Below are 22,915 nucleotides of genomic sequence, written 5' to 3' on the forward strand. Positions count from 1 at the left end.
GGTATAATAATATACCTACCATCAGTTGGTCTTTCTTTAATATTTTGGATATGCTTTTGTTCCTAAAGCTCTCTTGTCAATTTCTTGTTGTCTATTACTCTTTTGGACTATTCTCTATTTCGAACAGGCTCACATAAAATATACATATATATAATATTATATAACTGTATCATTTAAATATGGTTTAATAAAACTATTTAATAACTTTCCGACAAAAAAACCTATTGATAAACATATCACCTGACATAAATGCTTTTAGCAGCGAATTCTCATTTTGGGTAAATCATTAAGCTAAAAAGCAAAAATGATCAAATATCAAATACTTCAGTAAAACCATACTTAGGGCATCATTATCGGGTACGACTTTTCAGGGTTCTTAATTTTTTTTTTTCTAATTTAAAAAAAAAAATGAACTAATCGCGGACCGTCACGCGTCAGTAGGGTCCGCAAACAGTACAAAGACCAAACGAAAATGTTTTTTAATTAAGAAACTTCTCTCCTCGGTTTTACAATTTTTGTAGCTCCTCCCTTAAGATCCCACCTAAGATACACCAATAATCTTGTTCTTAGTATAGATCCAAATTTTCATTTATATTCAAACTATTTAGTTATTCGAAGTGTTACTTAAAAAGGGTATAATCTTTAGACAAAAGCAAACAATCCCACTATTTTGTGTTATCCCTATCTCTTAGTTTTGATTTTAGAAAACGTTATTTAATAAAAAATGTGTAATATTTATCAAGTACTGTACAGACGTGTTTTACAGTCGCAGCAAATGCAACGACGACTCAAAAAAAGTAAAATAAGCTAACAACTTGTTAAGTTGAGGTTAAAGACGTTGGAAACTATCACTATTTCATTAACGGGCTGTGTGTGGTGTCGCTGTTATTTTCAGCATCATCAAAATCATCGGAGGTTAGTTGTAGGCAATACAGAGTGACAAGCAGATATAAACATATAAAGGAAAGGTGAAGGTTTTCTTAAGTCGCTGATCGCTGTTGACTTTGGACCCAACAGGATATATCATTTATATTGTACCCTATTACTTATTTTATTCTTAATAAATCCAGTTAATAAGTATTACGGAATGATAAATCCAGCTATTGTATTGAAAAACGAAAATGAATTGAAAACCAAATATTTAAAAGCTTGAAGAATTTTCAAAGAATTCTTGTTTGTTTTCTTTGTAATCCATATATATATTTAAAATTCAAATTCTGAGGATTTGAATACAAAAACGGATTCGGGTTCGAATCCCGCTGGCTACCGTCGATTAAAATGGGGTGAAAAAGATGGTCTTCCAGAATGTCTTCTGTGGAGGTGTATTTAGGCGCTAGTCGGATTCCTTTTGGAATGTCCGGATTATTGGATTATCAACAAAAAAAAACAAATTTGAAAAAAACCAAATTTGTCTACTGATACAAGTTGCTTACAATGTTGTTGACACCGATTTTGGAAATCACATTGCACGACCAGGCGGGGATCACCCCTAGAACAACATTTTCTTCCAGGATAAGTTGTTAATAATATATTATCAAAAGAAATTGATAAAAAAATTATCCAAGATTTAATAGATTACTCATTTTTAGTCTATAAAAATCTATTTGGTTGCTATAGAATCGAACAAGCTTCCCTAACTACAGTTCTCCTATTTACATTTACTGAATTTTTCTTATTGAAATATACGAGGAACCCTCGTGGGGGTATCTTGCATCCAAGATCATAATGTGGATTCTTCTAAACGAGTTATGATTCAAAGTTATTTTTAGTGTTTTCTGTTGAGTTTAAAGGTTGATTATTTAAGGGTTTTCTGCAAAAAAAAACTCTCAATATGTTTTTTTTTTCTGCAAATTAATCCGCGAATTCAAAAACCCACAGGTCAACTTTCCAAGTGTCAGTCAAACCGCAATATAACCCTCGACCGTGTATATGTGTATTTGACTGTGTATAATTTTAACATTTTTCAATACTACGTCGTTTTGGTAATTTTTTTAATGAAAAAAATTGTAGAACACAGGATTGGAACCTCAAACACAATATGCATGCTATATAATCATTTCAGCCACATATATATTTTTTTTCAATTAACAAACACAATTATACATATTTCTAAATTCATTCGGAAATGAAATTGTTTCTTTTCTTCCCTTTGACATGGGAGCTTGAATGTGGGGTGATCTTTTGATTGTTACTCAAGCATTTACTTTTTTCAATTTTCTTATTTATAGTTATTATTTCACAAGTTTTGAACAACAATCGAAATGAGATTCTCGTTTCCGGTTCATCTCCGTCATTCTTCTTTTGAGTGTTATGGTGGCCAGAGCAAAGAAGAAAGATATGATGCGCTCCCATGGCGATAGAAAAGAAGAAAGATATGATGCACTCCCATGGCGATAGAAAAGAAGAAATATATGCTGCCTTCTAATGGATCACCCCACATTCATTACGCAAGCTCCCATGTCCAAGGGAAGAAGAAGAAGAATCAAAGTCATTTCCGAATGAATTTAGAAATATGTATAATTATGTTTGATAACTAAACAAATTGATCTGTTGGTTGAAATGGTTATATAGCATGCATATTGTGTTTTTGAGATTCCAAGTTCGAACCATGTGTTCTACAATTTTTTTTCATTAAAGTTTTTTTATCAAAACGACGTAGTATTGAAAAATGTTAAAATTATACACAGTCAAATACATAAATATATGGCCGAGGGTTATATTGCGGTTTGACTGACACTTTAATGGATGACCCGTGGATTTTTGAGTTCGCGGATTAATTTGAAAAAAGAAACCGCATTGAGGATTTTTTTGCAGAAAACCCATTATTTAATTATCCCCTTCTACTAGGTTTCCGATTTGTGTTTTTTGGGTTGGTTTAGATCTGAGTCACCTTTTCTCTATTGTTTTTAGTGGTTCTCTCCTTTCATATTTGGCTCTTCATTTTACCAAGAGTAGTATCTTTGCTATATATTCCCATCGTGAAGCCTTTTTATGTGCTATATTAGCCAGAGCTCTTGTGGGATGAAGAAGTCTCAGCCGGTGATACACGATCTAGATAGCGGAGAAGCTTAATGACCGTAAGCAGCGGTGTTGATTGGGGTCTCACGTTGTTGAGTCTGGAAGGCCGGCCATGATGATACAAAGGGAGGCGATGCTTCCAAAGTGAAAAAACAACATGGCTATAGCTGAATTCATCTTCTCACATGTTTACAATACATGTTTACAAAATCTTGATGTTTGGACTATTTAAACTAGACTTTTATGTGTATCACTTTTATTGCTCTTTTGGATTTTAAATGAAATGATCGACAATTTTTTTTCAATATTCTTTAAACTTTCACTCCACAGTCATGAAATTTCGGTTGAAAAAGGTCTTGTAAAAAGATTTTGTTATGCCGCTTTGGTTTAGTGTATATATATATATATATATTTATTTATATATAGTCTTTGTTTTAAGTTGGTTTCCGTCTTTTCACAAAATAAGTTACAAAAATTGAATTCCATTTTCTTTTTCTTTTTTTTTGGTGATTCAATTCGCTTAACCTATAATAGTTGCACGATCAATGCTTACATATATTCACATGAAATTTAAACTAACATTCTTTTAATCTCAGAAGCTTATTTCCTTTATTTCTTTTCACACTCATACTTTAAAATTATAACGCAGCGACGACATACAAATCATTGACATTAGATTACAAACAAAACTCGTTTTCAGATGACTGATGAATATCTTGTCGGAAAAAAAAAACAGTTCATGTCATCCAACAAAGTCTAAACCTTATTTTAACGTCCCTGTTGAATCTTTATCTTCATGGTATAAAAATGTTTTAATCAAAAAAAGTTACCAAATAGAGTCAAACAACCAACGAATCATGAAATTAACAATAATGATTACGCAAGCATCATCAGTGACGCTTAAGACGATAATATGAACATCACAATGTAATCTATAACGTTATTATTATGACAAGACATCTACACGACTTTTATAGATCTAATCGAATTATCGTACAAATAATTCAAAACTTTATAATTATCTCATCAACTTCTTTTGGTTGGATTTAATTTGTTATTCGAATTGGGAATACCTTTACATATAGCTTGGATCGACTTGATAGATTTGAAGATTCACAGTCTTAGACTGGTAGGAATTATTAGTTTGATATATATATTTATACCTATGCACTTTCTTTCCTAATTAACAGTATCGTTTACCATGTAAGCACAAAGAAAGAATGAAGCAATTAAGGTGGACACACACGCTTTCCAGCGATAAAACGCAATAATAATTTTTTATACAGTTCAACATCACCATCACATCTCTTCCAATAATTTCATATGGATACAAGAAAGGAAAATGAAGAAAACCAATTAAAGAGCTTTCACAATGAGCGAACAAATTTCAAAACTACCACAGAATTAAAGTTTAATGATAGCTATAGCTGGAATCAGTTACCAGATCAGCATGAGCTCATAAGAAGCTGCTCTAAATATTCAGCACCTAAATCTTCAAAAACCACAAGTGTACCACTTTCTTGCTTCACAACACTCTGCTTAACATTTCTTAATCTTGATGTTGAAGATGAGGAAGAAGAAGATGTTGAGGAAGATGAATTAGAAGGAGAATTAGAAGAACAAGAAAGAGAATTAGAAGATCTCTTTTTCCCTCTAGGCCTGTTTCGAAGTGAATGTTTTCTCTTCAAGGCCATTATCGGAGATCCACCATCCTCAAGATTCACATTCTCCATTTTCTTGAGCGACTCTCTGACCACTTCCACGGGGAAGTTGAGAACCGCGAGAGATCCTTTTGTTGCAAAAGCCGCTTGGTCATAAGCAAGAGCTGCTTCTTCGGCTTTGTCAAACGTCCCGAGCCAAACCCTAATCCCGTTTCTAGTCGAGTCTCTTATCTCTGCTGCAAATTTTCCCCATGGCCTTTTCCTCACTCCTCTGTATGACTTCTCTTCATCAATAACACTACCAATCTTTTCTTCTTCTTCCTCGGAATTAGAAACGTCGGCGTTTGGGGTTTCTTCTTTAATAATCATCTCAGGGGACTCAAATGAGAAAAAGTCAATGGAGTAATTATCATTAGGGCAAAAGAAAGATTGATGATTTGAGTCATCGGAGTAAATATAATCAGCGGAAAAGAAGGATTGGTGATTAGATGATGGATCTAAGAAAGAACTCTCATTCCATAAGAATGATTCTTGTGATGAGCTCCAAGAACTAGGAGAAGAATACATGGTAGATTGTGAATATTCCATGTCTTTTTTTTTCCTTTTCAAATTTTTTTTCCTCTTTTTTTTTTTAATCTCTCTTTGTTGTGGCAATAACTTATTTCAAAACATAATTCTGTATATATAGGGGCATGGAATTTCTGTAATTTATTAGACGCTTGAAAGTGGGATATATTTTATTGTTATATTGTTTTCATAGGTCTTGTAGACAAATATGGCTGCCTTAAAAAACTAATAGATTTATTTTATACAACCGAAGGGGGACCAACCACAAAACCGGTTTATATATTTTCAATGTATTAAAAAACCAGAAATCACAAGTATCTATCACTATATGAAAAAAGGAACAAGAGGATTTTTATTTCCACGTCGCGTTATGGGAGTGACGTTAGGCGGCGGAAAAACGACAAAATAGATAAGATCATCATATCATGATGTGGCAGTTCTCTGCCACATAAGCTTCGATAGACACGATTCTTGTCTTTCGAGGCATACTATACTATAGTAGGCCTCAAACGGATCGGATATCCGGATAATTTTAAGTTATCCGGATCCGAATCTTTATCCGGCGGATCCATAATTTTACTATCTTTATCCGGATCCGGAGTTCTCATATATCCGGATGTCGGATATCCTTGTAAAAATTATAATATCCGGACGAATCTGGATTTGGATCCTTAATATAAATAAAAAATAATATTAATATATTAAAATATTAACAATAATTTAAAAATAAAAAAAAATATAATATTTTTAATTATTTCTATGTATAATATTACAAAATTTACATAAAATTTATATATACTATTATAAAAATGAAAATATATTAAATAAAATTAATTTTTATATATAAGTATTACTATTTTTGAAATATTTATTAATAAAACTTACGGATCCGGATATCCGGATTCGGCTTTGACGGATCCAATATTTTACTATCCGGATCCGGATTCGGTCCCTCCGGATATACGGATTTTCGGATCTGATCCGGATCGAATCTCGGATCAAATCCGGATCTCGGATAAAAATTCCAGGCCTATACTATAGTACTGAAAAAATGAAAAGTCTGAGAGACTGAACTATAAACTGAAGAAAATAAAAAAAAATTACAAGAAATTTAAACTGATCTCCGTAATAATAACAGTAAAAGTTTGAAAAATTGCCAAAACACCATAGAAGAACAAGTATATTGTCCCTATAGCATAAATCTTTTTTTGGTCGGATTTGGACTTAGATACCCCTGGCCAACTTCAAAAATTCATATCAATTATTTTAAGAGTCAGAAAAATATGAAAATTATTCAAAATGAACATAAACATGAAACAATCATATGAAAAATAATTTGGCTGACTAAATATTAGTGTAACATAATTTCATATTTTGATCTTCAGATCGCAGAAAACAAAATCTACTAACTACGGATATGTAGATCGTAGTTTCAGTTAACTACATATATATCTGGCGCTTGAAGATGTTAAAATCTACGATTTCGTAATATGTCTACTACCGCAGAAAGAAAAGGTTACGGTTTTGCTTACGATCTGAACCCCGAAAGATTTCATGAACTAATGTCTCCTATATATCCACTGGCTCGGAATCATAGAATCTGTCAGTTACTAATACTCTACCATGGTAATATTTCGTTATCTACTAAGATACTATAACCTATCTCTGCCGGATTATACTTTCTGCCGTCGTATCTACCATCATATATATAATTTATTGGCAGCAGAATGCATGTTCTGCCAAATTCGAATTATTTTCGAAAATATTCCTTAAATCTCTCCAAAATCTGTTGAAAAATATTATGTAAATCTTTAATTTTCCAAATTTTACGTGTTTCCTAAAGTTATGTTTTTAAAAAATAACTGTGACCTCTCTTCTTCTTCTTCACAAGTTCTTGATTAATTTTGAAACCACCCCAAAAATTTGAATCCCTTGTTGAAGAACATGCATATCTATGCCTCTTGTGGGGTGTGGAAATTTGATCCCTGTAAAGGATGGGGATTTGCTTTTGATAAGGAAAAAGGAGGAAGAGTACTTGCTGTGGAATTGACAAGTTCCTTTGAAGATCTAAGGACTACGGCTTTTGAGAATTTTAGAATTGACCAAAACGATGTCGAGCTTGAGTTAACCTACTTACCTATGGAGTTAATCAATACAATAGACTGTTCTCCAGTTATCATTGAGAATGATCGGCAAGTCAAGAATTTTCTTACATATGTACGTGGAAAAGCTTCTTCAAGGTTGTGTGTGTCTATTTCACCTGTCAATGCAAACAACGACAACATTGAGCTTGATAAGGAGCAATCTAACGCGTCTGGCAGAGAGCGAGGCGAGCCTTCCTCATTTTCACCTGGAGATGGCATTGGTAGTTCTTATGAATCGAGCAAGGATGGTGAAGACGAATGTAACTCGAACGCCCCAGAAGATGATGAAGATGATGACTTAAGTGTAAAAGAAGAGGATAAGGGAAAAAGTGTTCGGTTCTCTTTGAAGGATGTTGTGAAGAGGGGTGAAACGTTTCAAAACAAATCTAAGTTCAAAGCAACATAGGAAATGTCAGCAATGAAGAATAAGTTCGATTACAAAGTTGTGAATTCAGATAGAAAACTTTGGTACATCCGATGCGTGGACAACAAGTGTAGGTGGAGTGTTCGTGCTGAGGGGTTATCAGGATCCACATATTTCATCATCAAAAAATATGTGGCGGATCATACATGTGCTGCGTCAAGTATGAATAATGGTGGTCGGACAGCTTCTGCAAAAACTATTGGGAGTCTAATAATGCATAGGTATGATGGTGTCAAAGAAGGTCCCAAAGCTAATGATATCATACAGATTATGAGAATGGAACATGGATGCGAGATATCTAAATCATTAGCGGGGGACGCTCGTGAGTATGCGATTAGTCTGGTTAGAGGCATTCCCGAGCAGAGTTTTGGAAAAATTCTGAAATACTTGCACATGCTGAAAGAAGCTAATCCAGGAACACACACCTTTTACGAAACCGATGTTGATGGTAAATTCAGATTTCTCTTTGTTTTGTTTGGGCAATCAGTACGAGGTTTTCATACATCCATGCGAAAAGTTCTTGTTGTTGATGGGACATTTTTGAAGAGCAAATACAAAGGAGTATTACTTGTTGCGACGACTTTAGATGGAAACTCCAACTTGTATCCAATTGCATTTGCGGTTGTGGACTCGGAAAATGATCGTTCATGGGATTGGTTTTTCAGACAACTAAAGGTTGTTGTTCCGGACGAGCGTGCTCTTGCCTTTGTGTCGGACATAAATAACTCACTTTGTAAGGGGCTTGAGAATGTGTATCCTCTTTCTCAACATGGAATTTGTATTCACCATTTGTTAAATAATGTGGTCACACATTACAGAGGAAAAGGAGTGGTTGGATTGATTGCAAAAGCTTCTAAAGCTTATAGAGTTGTTGATTTTCAGAAGCGATTCAAAGCTGTGTGCAATATTAGTCCAGCTATTGGAAAATATTTAAGAGATGCAGATGTTACAAAGTGGGCTTGCTATCAGTTTCAAGGATACAGGTACGACATCAGGACGACAAACTCGGCTGAGTCAATAAACTCTGCTTTGTGCTCACCAAGAGAGTATCCAGTCATTCCTTTTTGAGATAGCATCAGAGAAATGCTTACTTGTTGGTTCTTCGAACGACGCACACGAAGCAGGAAGCACACAAAACCATTAACTATTGCCGTCGACAAAAAGATAGATAGACGGATTAACAAGGGTAAAACGTTTCTTGTCCAGCCAGTTAACGAGCATCGTTTTTTGGTTCGCGGAGATATAATCGACTGCCTGGTTGATTTGGACAGAAGAACCTTCTCTTGTGGGAAATACGACCTACTGAAAATCCCATGTAGACACGCAATCAAGGCTGGTTTAACAGTTGGCCGAGCCCCATCCTCACTAACGGATTTCATGTTCACGACTTCCAATTGGAGAACAGCTTATGAAGAAACTATCAATCCAATAGGTATTCCTGAGGATAGTTGGGTGGTTCCAGATACTGTTCAGAATGCTAGTGTGCTAGCTCCTGAATCAAGAAGATGAGCAGGAAGGAGAAGAAAACGCAGGTATGAGACTGTTGAAGACAAGCTCCGTTCATCGCAAGGAGCTCAAGAAAAAAGAGGCGCAGATGCAGTCGATGTGGCGAAGAGAATCATAACAGGGCTACGTGTGACAGAGCTATTTAGACATGTCTTTGTTTTGAATTTTCTTGTTTTTCATTATGGTGTTGGTTACTTGATTTGCTTTGTTTTCTTGCTTCTGGATTTTCTTGTTCTTGGATATGGTTTACTTAATTTTATGCTATCATTCCTTCGTAAAACGAAGCTGATCAATAGGTTTCTCTGCAACTTTTACTCTTTAAAAAACATTACTTATATTGTGAACTGAAGCTGCTTATAAAGCCAACGACTGTAAACAAGAATCCAAGGAGTGTATATTAGTCAAAATAATGAAAAACAATACTGCAAACTTAAGAGATTCTGAGGAAAATCAAAATCAGACAACAAGCAATCGACCACTAGAACTTGCTCATACACTAAGAGAAGTCCATATTCCTACGATTGCTCCTACAACTACCATAGCCACAGTTGCTATCTTTAGCTTATGTTTCATCTCGTGTGCAACTCTAGCAATCTCCAAGTCTACCTTCTCTTTAAGCTTTTCGGACATCTGATGTTCAACTCTAACCATCTCGGATTTCACCTTTTCCATAACCCTTTCTTCAAACTTTGTAATCCCTTGAGCAACCCTCTCATGTTTCGCATCCACCATCTGAATCTCCTCAATCAAAGCTTTATCAATCCATTTAAATAGATGATTCTCAGTTTTTCTCTAGCGCAAAAGAAACAAAAATCGTTCAGTATTGTATTATGAACTGTAAATCTAAGTGATATAGTATGGTTTAATCTGCAACACGAAATCAAAACAGGGACTTACATCTCATGCGATTTCGCATCGGTAGAATCGTCGATACCTATTCTCCACCGTCGATGAACCAAACGTGGTTAGGCCCTCGCCAAACCAACATCTTGTAGGCATACCATGAGTGGAGATTCGAGGAAAACGAGCAGAAGATATTGACGAACTGGTCATTGAGATTTCGTTGCTAGATTCGCAGATAAAGAACCCTAATCTCCTTTTCTCTCTACTTTACTTTCTTAAGTTTCGACAAATGAAAAGAAACTCACGTGTTTGGGGTTGTGTGGACCCGGGTTTAGGGTCGGGTTTTAAACATTTTCGGGTGGGCCTAGTGGGTATAAACCGTAATTGGGTTATACTCTATAACACTTATATTAGCTGCTAAAATACTACACTCTAATACAAAAAAATCGACTTCTGAGAATTATATGAAGACAAAATTTGAAAATACTAATCTTTAAAAATATCTTAATAATCAATTAAAATCGTCATGTTAGATACTATATTGTACAGAAATTGTTAAACACATAATTCTTATTTACTCTTGTTAAATACTACACCCTATAACATGATTTAGGGTATAGGGTTTGAATCAAATTGAATTTAGGGGTTCAACATCGAATTTGGGGGTTTGAACCGAAATGAATGAAGGGGTTTCAACCCGTTCTTATTTAAAATGAAAATTATCATAACAACTAACAACAACAATTAACCATGAACTCAAATAAATTAGATAGGGTTGAAACCCTATACCCTAAATCAATTAATATATCAGTTTCGAAACATAAACAATAATCATGAACTGAAATAGTAGATCAGTTTCAAAACAATAATAGTAGTGCATGAACTGAAATGATAAACCACAAACTATCAAAGACAACAATCATGAACTCAAAAGAGTTCAACCGTTTTCTCCGGAGCACGCTTTGGAGGCTTAAATATGGACATTCGATACTGCAAGGCCTCATCATTTGCTGCTTCCCAAAGATCAAACGCTATCTTGTGTCGGGCTTCTTGGATGTTCTCATTATTCACCAAAGAGAAATCTAAACCAAGTAGATGGGACTCTATGAACTTCAACGAATAAGCACCACAATCATTGCCACTCGTGTTTAGGGCGCGCATCGGGACATATGAAACAACATACTGTTTGACGTTGAAATCTTTCTTCTTATCTGATGACTGGACAGCCTTGACGATTCGTGGAATGAGGACGACGAATGCTTCCACGGCCTTGTTGTTCTTCTTACCCCCACAATCAAAGACCTCAACAGTCCGGTTCACATGATTGACGCACATAGAGATCCAATGGATTTGGTTGACACAAATAGGGATGTAGAGACGATCGACATCAACACTCCAAACCGAACATGTGCTTCCATGATATGGAAGCTCACCTCTTCCATACTCGAGAAGGTTGTTGTCGACTTTGTACGCTCTCCTGTTCCCATCAAACTTGACGAAGGCGGTGATGATCTGATTACTGAACATACAGTTCATAAATGCTACTTGGTTTGGCTTCCACCGACGCAATGAGGTTTTTCCCGAAACAAATACATCATGGCGTCCATGTCCTGAAATAGACAATGCATTTTTTTAAGAAATGAGAATCAATAACATAATTCAATCTGCAAATGAAGTCTAAGCTAAACTCACATTGTTCTTCAACCATTCATTAGGCCCCATTATACGTGAAACCAACTCTGCATCAAATTTAGATGGCCCAATCTGGAGTACTCTGTAAATAGAAAGCAGTAGTAAGATGATGTTTGTGAGGAAAATTGAGAAAAATAGTAAAACAATACAAATATTACTTACTTGCGCTTGAGGATCCATTCAGTTAGTTTGGAAAATTTGTCTTCTAGAACAAAAACCAATTCGTAGTCGCTGTCTTTGCAACGGACTTCTGGATCATCTATATCATTCAAGAATGGTCGGATGAAGATCTCTTGAGATGGATCAAACCCCTTAACATGCTACTCTTGTGTAAGGTTGCCCATTGTCTTTTGTAAGTGCTCTTGGGTCCCTAAATTGAAATCTAAAGTGTCAAATAAGCTGCCAAACACATCAGACAACTCTGGATCCTGGTTATAAACAGAAAAACATGACATTAATACTTTTAAAACATATATATGACAACATCAAATACATGAAATTTCAGTACATCATCCTTACTTCAAAATATTACAAACCGCAAACAAACCATCATCCTTACATCAATATTACAAACATCTAACAAAACATCATCCATACAATAATATTACAAACCGCAAGAACAGTAACCGAATACAAACCGCAAGAAAAGAATTCAAATACATGAGAAAAGATCTGTTTCTTGTTTACCTTTGTCTGAGACCTTGTCTTAGCAGCAGTTGCAGGACCACCAGTGTGAGAAGGAACCGAAGCTTTGTTGCGAGAAGCTCGAGCGCGGGAAGTAGTAGCAGGAGCACTAGCGTGAGTAGATGCCGGAGTAGGAGTAGGAGAAATAGTAGAATCCGATCCATGAGCTTGAGTAGATGTCGTAGCAGCAGCATGAGTCTGAGTATAAGCCAGAGCAGCACCATGAGTCTGAGTATAAGCCGGAGCAGCACCATGAGTCTGAGTATAAGCCGGAACACCAACTGGAGTCTGAGATGAAAGGATCGTCTGCTCTAATTTGGTAAACCGGTCTTCAATTAAGTCGCGGACCTCAAGCCCTAAGGCAGTAAAAGAAGACTTAAACATACCCTGGATATAGGACTTCATACCCTCTTCAAGATCTCTGTATTTGTCGGTTGATCTTTGGCAAAGTAACCTCTTCTTCCTTGACTCGGCTCCAATATCCTGATACTGGTTCTTTCTCTTCGTTGCAGGAGACACATGGGCGGTTTCTATTTCTTCTTCCATTCCACAGTCACTTCTTTCTCCAGCATCTTCTTCCTTTGAACCATCATCCTCAGAACTGTCCGCATATGGTTGTTCAGTTTCCTGATAACCCAAACATGCTTACTCCAGTCATACTTCTTTCTGTACATGTCAATGATCAGATCGACCCTTTCGTCATTCATCTCATCGTCTCGCTCAAACCCAACATCAACAATGATGTTGCCATTTCCAGTTGAAGAGATGTATGGAAACACAACTCCCTACAAAAAAAAAACAAAGTTCAAAAATTAAACACAAAGATTAAGAATCATGAAATTCAATCACATTGATTAAAGAAATCAAAACTTACAGTGGATGCAAAATCTGACTCAATACTAATAATATCCTCATAGGAAACCTTAGCATATCCTTTCCAATTTCTGCATCTCATGCTAGTGATCCCTTCTTTGAGCTTCTTACCCAAAAGAGACCCGATGTCTGGAATAGCCTCCATCAACCAAATCTGAAGTGCATAAGAGAATCCATCTATGACATAACTGTTCTGCGTCTTCACTTTATCCCTAGCTTCAGTAATGGAAGTCACAAGCGCATCAAAAGAGTGAAGACCCCACGGATATTTTCTCATCTTATCGAAATCCATCACCAGCTTGATGTACTTGTGTGGGATGCACACTTTCTCATCCTTCACCATAACCAGACCAGCAATCACACACAAATACACCATCCTCAGCCTATCAACATGAGACCATCTATTACAAGATTTCAGATGCACCTTCCTGATTTGTTGTAGGCTAATTTTTCCTTTTCTCCGCAGCAACTTACTCCAAAACCCTTTATCACCTCTCCAGTTATCAATATCCAAGTCAGGCTCGTCGTCTTTATATTTCAGACCAGTGATCGCATGGAATTCTTGCATTGAAAATCTGAGAGCCCTCCTAGCAAAATGGAACCACAACTCATGGCGCTTTGCAGTCAGAAGCTGCTTACAAACGAAGCTGTGGATCACTCTCCCTGAATACTGAAACTTGTGCACATAAATATCCGTAACCTGAGAAAATAGTGGATCAGCCAACACTTCCTTGTACTCTGCTTCAACATACTTCTCCACCTTCTTAAGTATGGAAGTTCGACAAGTGTTGTTGACCTTCTCAACTTGTGTTTCCGTTCTCTCTTTGAATAGGGTTTTTGGCAACTGATCCATCGCCATACCTGTGAACAATGAAACAAATACAATCACCACAGTCAGTACTCATAAAACAAAGTCATCATAATACAAGTTCATAATACTTAAGCGTTGACAAACAAGAAAAAGTATGAAACTTTACTTAGCGTTCAAAAACATCAAAAGAATTAAACTTTGATAATCATTAACACTAACTATCTCAACTAAAATCGATACATATCAAGCGCAAATTATGATAACGAAACACATATTTTAAAAAGAAAGACATGAAAATGAAGTCACCAGTTCTTATACAAACCTGAAAAGGTCGAGGTGTCTGAGAACAATGCACAAGGAAAGAAAAACAATCACAACAGTCATGGCTCATTCCATTTTTCATCATAAAACAATCGTCCAAAGACATACATACTAGTGAAAACAAATCAAACAAAATCACCTAAGACATACAAAAATGCAAACCACATACTTTACATGCTTTATAGATGTCAATACCCAATCAAATACGAATCCATTCTCCCTCAATGTCACGAGAAACAACAACAGGTACAAGAGATCAGTTGCCACAAATCAACAATAAAAAAAGTATGCAACTTTGATAAGATAGAAGCCTAAATCATTCACAGAAACTAAATTCGAAACCTATGACAGTCAAACTATGATTAAAAAAAGACTCAAGTAAAAGATACAAAGACATGAAAAAAAATTCACAAAAAAACCTGAAAAGTCTCGATTGGTTTGCTTGAAATAGAGCTGAGAGAGTATATTCCAGATCGGAGAGGCACGAGCTTCGGTTATCGGTGAGGTTCGAGCTTCAGTGGTGTTCGGCGAGTTACTTGAGAACGAGATGCGAAGTGAGACGTGGTTTTTGAGACTGCGATTAAGAAGAAGAAGAACACCACTGGAGTCCTAGCGGGCAGAAGGAACACCAGCGACGGCGAGCTCTGACACGCCGATGACTTCAAACCGTCTTTTGTTCTCTATCGCCAAAGGAGAAGACGAAATTAGGGTTCTAAGTCACGATTTGGGATTATCCCCTTTTGTTTATTTACCTTCTGTTTTTTTTAACTTTTAATTTTTTTTTAACAATTAATTTTACAAAAGAAAACGTTAAGCTGTGATTAGGGACTTAATTGGGTTTACATAAAAATTATGCTAAGTGGACAACTTCTAGTTCATATTATGGCATAGGGACAATATACTAGTTTTTTGTTGCATATTTCCAATTTTCACTTTTACGTTACATTATTCTGAATAATAACCGAATAAACTGATGCATATGTTTATCACACTATTTCACCAAATTGTTAATCCTAATTATGTTACCAAACTTATTAGTTGTATTATAAACGTCGTCCAACAAACTTAACAACATTAATTAAGGTATACAACAACAATTTATGAGTTATATTAAGCTTGTCTTTGGTATACATATACAAAATGTCCCCATATATATTGATATTTTAGAGTTAATAATGTAAATGATTTGATATGATACATATATTAAAGCTAAATGTATTAAACAATTAATTAGTAAGTTTATTTTGCTGTTATCATTGTGATAAGGTAAAGAGCTATGGACATAAAAAAAAACATTTAAGTGGGGACGTCTTGTATAACTTCTAATTTGATGAGAATTATTTTTCTTGAATAAAAATTTTGGTCATTAAGAAATTCCTAGCCAGAACAACATAAATTATGTATATCACAATAATAAAGATCTAAAGTCACATAATTTTTTTTTTTGAAAATTATTCTTTAACTTTAAAATGTAAACTATGAATTTGTTAGGTACGATTTTGCTTATGTTATATTCATCATAAAAGTGATATGTTAATAATTCATTAAATTTATGAATTTAAATAATAATTACAACAAATAATTAAACCTGCAACTTTAAGGAGTCTATTATATATATTAAAGTGATAGTATTATACCTAAATAAATATTAAATGTTTACCCTCTAACGATAACTTTGATTTTAGTCAAAAAAAAAACGATGGGTGAATTAAGCAGTTTTTATTTTTAAAATCATTATTTTAGTTACATTTCTATGAATATTCTAAAATATCACATTTTTAATTCCACGTATACAAAAATTATTTTGTAATACATTTTTATCCTGTTAATTATGAAAAAATAAAGTTATGTTTTAGATTTTCCTAGTAAATAAAGTTAAAGTAAGCTTGAATGAATTTGTGGTAAGGCACTTCCGGTCCGAGTGTCTCTTCGTCCGGCTTCTTTGGTCCGAATGGGTCTTTCTCTACGTCTAAGGACCTTACGACCATAAGACTTGACAAGGAATGAGCCTTGTCCATATTAGACTGCAATTTGAGTATGTAGACAAAGGAATCCTTGTGCATCAAAAGACATATACAGAAAAGATACTCAAGCAGTTTAATATGGACAAGGCTCATTCTTTGTCAAGTCCTATGGTCGTAAGGTCCTTAGACCTAGAAAAGGACCCATTCGGACCAAAGAAGCCGGACGAGGAGACACTCGGACCGGAAGTGCCTTACCTAAGTGCCATTGAAGCCTTAATGTACTTGGCTAGTCATACTAGACCGGACATTAGTTTTGCCGTGAGTTTACTGTCTAGATTCAGTTCATGTCCGACACTTAGGCGCTGGAACGGAATAAAACATTTGTTCAGATATCTGCAAGGAACAAAGGACCTCGGATTATTCTATATGAACCGACCAGGAGATAGCTTGGCCGGATATGCAGATGCTGGGTACTTATCTGACCCACACAATGCTAGATCTCAGACAGAATATGTGTTTATACAGTGGGGCTGCAGTATGTTGGCGGTCCACAAAACAATCCTTAGTGGCCACATCCTCTAATCATGCTGAGAACATAGTCATGTTTGAAGCAAGCCGAGAGCTTGTGTGGTTGAGGAACATGACCGGCCATATCCTAAAAGAGAGTGGCCTGGCCGTGGGAAAGGAAAAGGAAGAGCCAATGATCATCTATGAGGACAATGCAGCTTGTATAGCTCAGCTCAAAGATGGATACATTAAGGGAGATAGAACAAAACACATCTTGCCCAAATTCTTCTTCACCCACGACCTGCAGAAGACTAAAGATGTTCAAGTGGTTCAAGTTCAGTCCAGTGACAATTCAGCCGATCTTTTCACCAAGTCTCTGCCAACCTCAACGTTCAAGAAGCTGGTTCATCAGATAGGAATGCGCCAGCTGAAGGATTTTCAGTGATGCCTTCATCAGGGGGAGTGTCATGTGTTGTACTCTTTTTCCTGTCTACGGTTTCCATTTTTCCCACCTTGAGTTTTTGGTTTTCCTAGAGAGGTTTTAATGAGGCAACGTCGTGCATGATACAAACCCATATGGTTATAGCATCCAAGGGGGAGTGTTATAAATCATGGAGTAGATTACTATTAACCAAGACCAGAAGAATGAGGCCCATCAGCCACGACCAGGCCCAGCCGCGGCCGCGACCAAAAGGAGAGAGAGTCGGTCGGTTTTGGACCGACTTAGGATTATGACGTTTTCTTTTTCTTGTTATCTTTAGTTTTCATATTTTCTTTTGGATTAGGTTTTGTACTCTTTGCATTTATCTCTTCCTTCTAACCCCTATATAAAGGGAACTTATTATTGAGAGTATATTTAGAAAAGAAAATCATAAATGTAAGATTACATAAATGATTTAATTTCCTTTTAATAAATAATTTAAAAGAGAAAAAAAATATATATATAGAGAATTCTGGCCCCTTGAGAGTAGTCTCTTCTTGCTGTGCCGACAGTCAATACTTCTAAATATATTTAAATTGGCACAAGACAAAATAGATATTTCTTAGGCACCCCTAAACAGAAAAAACGAAAACCAGTGGTCAACAAAAAAACAAAATCATTGGTCCATTTATTGTTGGAGAATAGGGCTGTGTAATAAAGACTGATCGCAACGTCACAGTTTTTGGCATAACGAAATTGACTTTCTTTTATTGTTCTTACAAGACCGAGAACTGAACTGATGAGGTTTCCTCGAGACGACCATTTTAATTGGAAATAACTTAGCTCAGATTTAGAAGAACTTTTTTTTTTTTTTTGAACTGATTTTCGATTTAGAAGAACTTATCAGTATAATTAACATTTACAAAGCATTAAACCGGATCTAGAATTTTGAGATTATAAGTATTCATTAAGAACTTTAATAAAAACTTTTCACAATATAACTAAAAACCTTTTTTCATGTATATAATTAGAGACTAAAGCTAATATTTTATTGGAATGTGCCTAAATCTGGCTCTATTGTTTAGTAAACATCTTCAACTAAACCACTATGGCTCAATTGATTAGTGTTTACTATGGCTAAATTGATCCCAGGGTGTTTCAGAGATGAGCACACAATCGGCACTACGGACAACAGGAAATAATCAAATATATAGTGGTTTAGTTGATGATGTATCTAAAAGATAACAGGTACGAATATCTGCTAACTTATCTTTCAAAAATTAAATTTTAATGAAATTGAATTTAGAAAATTTTGAAATTAATACATGTTTAAACATACATATACAAGTACAACAACATGAAAGCTCGCAATTCTCATACTTTTCTAGCAAAATAAAAATCGAATTTGTCCAAATATAATTATAAGAACGTAATGACGTTTTGTAAATAGTTTTTGATTTCTTGTTCAGCATATGATACCACTTGATAGGTCGGAGACTTTTATCCGAGATCCGGATTCGATCCGGATCCGATACGAAAATCCGGATATTCGGAGGGGTCGAATTCGGATCCGGATAGTAAAATGTTAGATCCGTCAAAGCCGGATCTAGATCCGGATATCTTGATTTTTTAGTCCGGATATCCGGATCCGTAATTTTTATTAATAATTATTTCATAAATAGTAATATCTATATATAAAAACTAACTTTATTTAATATATTTTTATTTTTATAATAGTATATGTAAATTTTATGTAAATTTTGTAATACTATACATAGAAATAATTAAAAATATTATATATTTTTTTTTAAAAAAATATTTTTAATATTTTTATATATATTAATATTATTTTTTATTTATTTTAAAGATCCAAATCCGGATCCGGATATCTGCCGGATATTACAATTTTTAGAAGGATATCCGACATCCGGATATCCGAGAACCCAGCCCGGATCCAGATAAAGATAATAAAACTATGGATCCGCCGGATAATTATCCGGATCCGGATACCTTAAAATTATCCGGATATCTGATATATTCCAGGCCTACCACTTGATGCTTATAATTGTATACAAAAATTGTTTACATGGTTTGTTGTCGTCTTATGAGGTTTTAATATGCGTCATATGACAAGTCTCTTTATTGTTTGTTGTCCACACAAAACTCTTACAAAAATAAAGTAAAATAAACAGAATTAAATTACACAAAAACTGTCGTAAAATTTAGGGTTCTTAGTAATTAAACCCCTCAACTAAAGATTAATCGTAAAAAAACCTCAACTAAAAATCCTGTGAAATAAACCTCCAACTTTAATTCTGTTAACATATGTTATCCTCCGTCTAAAAAACCATGACGGAAGGTGACATACGTTAACGGTTTATAAGTTGAGGATTTATAAATTAATTTTAAAGACTTATGTTATTATAAAACAATGTATAAATGATAATAAAGTTTTTAAACCATTTAATGAATTTTAGTGATAAAATCCCTCAACTATTTTTGAATCGTAAAAAAATCTCTCAACTAAGTTTTCAATATTATAAACCTTCAACATATAAACCGTTAACGGATGTCACCCTCCGTCACGGTTTTTTAGACGGAGAGTAACATATGTTAACGAAATTAAAGTTGAGAGTTTATTTCACAGGATTTTTAGTCGAGAGTTTTTTTTGACGATTCATCTTTACTTTAGGGGTTTAATTACTAAAAACCCTAAAATTTAATAATTTTATATCTCATGGATTAATGGATTGTACTTGTTTGTTACAAAGCCTTTTTCTATTGTACATTTTTATAAGTGCATTTTATATAAGTATGTACTCAGTAAATAATAGCAGAGAAACATGTGTAGTTCAGAAAATTAGAGCGGACGTCCTTAACATTTTTACCTGAGATTCATTTCTCAAAAGTTTCTGAAAATATTATATATTTTAATTATGACTATTAGAAATAAAAAAAAGTCAGTTCCATTTAATACAAAATTAAAAACAGTTTTTATCCAAAATTAAGAAAATACACCTACATAATATTATAGAGTGTAATTCTATTTTAAAACATATAATAACCAAATGTCATGTTGTCCTATTTACTAATGTAATACAATCAATCAGTTTATTGTATGCTATTGTAGCACATGTGATATGGGTATATAATATATAAAGATATTTAAAAGATAATATAGTTAAAATAATTAACAAAATATTTAAAATGAAACCCCAAAATTATAAATTATAAACCCTAATCACCCTAAGAATAAACTATAAGATTCAGTTGTAAACCCTAACCCTCAAATTGAACCGTTTCATTTTATATTATATAGTTAGGAAATTTATATCTAGAACTCGGGTGAGACATGATCATGTGGATACCATGTTTATTGGGTCAAATTTAGTTTTAAATGTTCATATATGAGCCAGTTTCTCTAATTTGTGTAATAAGATCTCATTTTAACTGATATCATACGGCAGATGCGATTATTTTTTTGGTAGCAGAGGCGATTAAATCAGGACATAATATTCTAATGCCCACAAAAAAATAAGAAATAAGAGTAGGTCAAGTGGGTCGATATGTAGCTTGGTTGCAACATGAAACGTCATACAAGATATAATAATTTGCTTTCCCAATGCTGCTATTGTTTCTAATAATCGTGATGATTGTTCAATACCGTAAAATTAGTTGGCATATCAATGATTAGGATCGATATTCTTTAAGACCCTTTTTAACATGTTATATCTATTTTTACTATCTTTTCTGTAACATTCTATTTTTTACTTTAAAAATAATTTTCCATCATATACTTTCAATAGTTGATTCTATTTTTTTTTTCATTTCTTAAAAGGAATAATTATAATATATTTTACTTCAATTATTTTGTCAGATTTTTATACGGCTTCAAAAACTGATGGATTACCACTGACTTTTACAAGGCAGAGATTGATGGGTAAAGATTTCGTTTTTTTGGTAAACATGTTAAAAGGTAGAGATTCCGTTATGGCGTTACAGTTATTTTTTTGAACGTTATATGCGAAAGAATATAAATCCGACGAGGTGTTTTACACTTATACTAGATACTTTTTCTCTTTTACTAGATAGTGTTTCAGACGATAATATACCACATGTGAAAGAGAAGAAATGAGCGTCAACATAGGGAATCTTGTCATCTGACGACCTATATTGTTAAACTAGTCGATAAAATAATACAAAGATGGTATTTTCTGTGGTCTCGCTAAGAGGCTAGGAACTCTTCAATTTAAATGGTTCCAAGCAAAAGCGGCTGGTAAGGAACAAGGGTGAGGTTCTCTAAATTTTCGATTTCCATATTTTATTATTTGTTCTTATATTGATCAATAAATTTAACTTTAAAATAACAAAAAATGATTTTCATTTTTTCTTGAGTTTTATGCCAAATTTATTTTGTAACTCTTTTTTATTCGAATCTTAGCGATAAATGGCTGAAGTATTTGTCATCTCTTTCTTCGGTGACTTCTTTCATTTATTTCCTTCATTTTCGATGATGTTCGAATATATAGAAAATTTGGATCATCTCAAAATAATAATCATTAACGTATAGGACACTTGTCAACGACGATGTTGAATTGATGCATGTGATTTTTGATGATTTACATGTGCTATAAGTAAATCATATGGCTATTGATTTCCACTTCACAAAAAGTGGGAAATAGAAAGAATATAGGGGGAAAATATGTTAATGCTGTAAACTCCTAATGCTTTGAAGAGTATGGAAGCGGATTTGCTTGGAAAAAAAAAGAGTATCGAAAGCGACCAAGAGCAATAGAGCATGCGAGCGAGACAAAAGTAAAATGTTTTTGTCCATTAAAAGTAAATGATGTTTCACCACAACGTCCAGGTGCATACCCCTCTCGAACATATACATTCATGCAGTGAATGTCCAAGTGACAACATAATTCATCCACATTCAGTTAGAATTTTACTAATGTAATAATCATCATCATGATATTTAAACACAAATAGTTTTGTAGAACAATTAATTGTGTTTGAACGTTTCCTACGACATTAATATTTTTTGCCAAAAGTCTTTTTTTTGGTACGCATGTTAAATATTTTGCCAAAAGTCATTTTTGTACGCATGTTAAATTTTTATTTATTTTTTTTCTGTCAAAAGTTTCTTAGGAAATTTTGATTAAAGATATATGAGGTGGAGAAAGATCACAGACTAATATCAATATCTCTGTATCTTACTCCATAAGCGAGCAATGAACAAAAAAAAAATTGATTATTCTATTTATAGAATAAACTCCATTATAAAATGATATATGAAGTTGGGTCGAAACATTTTTTACTCCATACTCCATTTCACTCCATTTTAAAGTAAAAATAAAGTGAGATTAGAAATTCCCTAAAAAAATACTTCAGTTTTAATAAAATAAACTAGAGTTTGATCCGCGCTATCGTGCATGTATTTATTTTTACTTATAATTTTTTTATACTAAATGCATAA

At 34.1% G+C, this 22,915-nt stretch overlaps 3 protein-coding genes across 3 annotated transcripts; 1 reads left to right on the top strand and 2 right to left on the bottom strand.

The window, feature by feature from the left end:
* Window positions 1-4,276: 4,276 nt before the first annotated feature.
* Window positions 4,277-5,424, bottom strand: LOC106394536 (ethylene-responsive transcription factor 15-like). Its single transcript, XM_048754019.1, has one exon. The coding sequence runs from the start codon at window positions 5,265-5,267 to the stop codon at window positions 4,464-4,466; it is 804 nt and encodes a 267-aa protein (XP_048609976.1). The 5' UTR covers window positions 5,268-5,424; the 3' UTR covers window positions 4,277-4,463.
* Window positions 5,425-7,799: 2,375 nt separating this feature from the next.
* On the top strand, window positions 7,800-8,882 carry LOC125586191. The gene has a single exon (XM_048756029.1). It carries the CDS (start codon window positions 7,800-7,802, stop codon window positions 8,880-8,882), a length of 1,083 nt encoding a protein of 360 aa, XP_048611986.1.
* Window positions 8,883-13,368: 4,486 nt separating this feature from the next.
* LOC125585268 lies at window positions 13,369-18,873 on the bottom strand. The gene has a single exon (XM_048754020.1). It carries the CDS (start codon window positions 14,269-14,271, stop codon window positions 13,381-13,383), a length of 891 nt encoding a protein of 296 aa, XP_048609977.1. The 5' UTR covers window positions 14,272-18,873; the 3' UTR covers window positions 13,369-13,380.
* Between the last annotated feature and the right edge of the window lie 4,042 nt (window positions 18,874-22,915).

This window comes from Brassica napus, chromosome C4, assembly GCF_020379485.1.
Source record: "Brassica napus cultivar Da-Ae chromosome C4, Da-Ae, whole genome shotgun sequence".
Taxonomy (NCBI): domain Eukaryota; kingdom Viridiplantae; phylum Streptophyta; class Magnoliopsida; order Brassicales; family Brassicaceae; genus Brassica; species Brassica napus.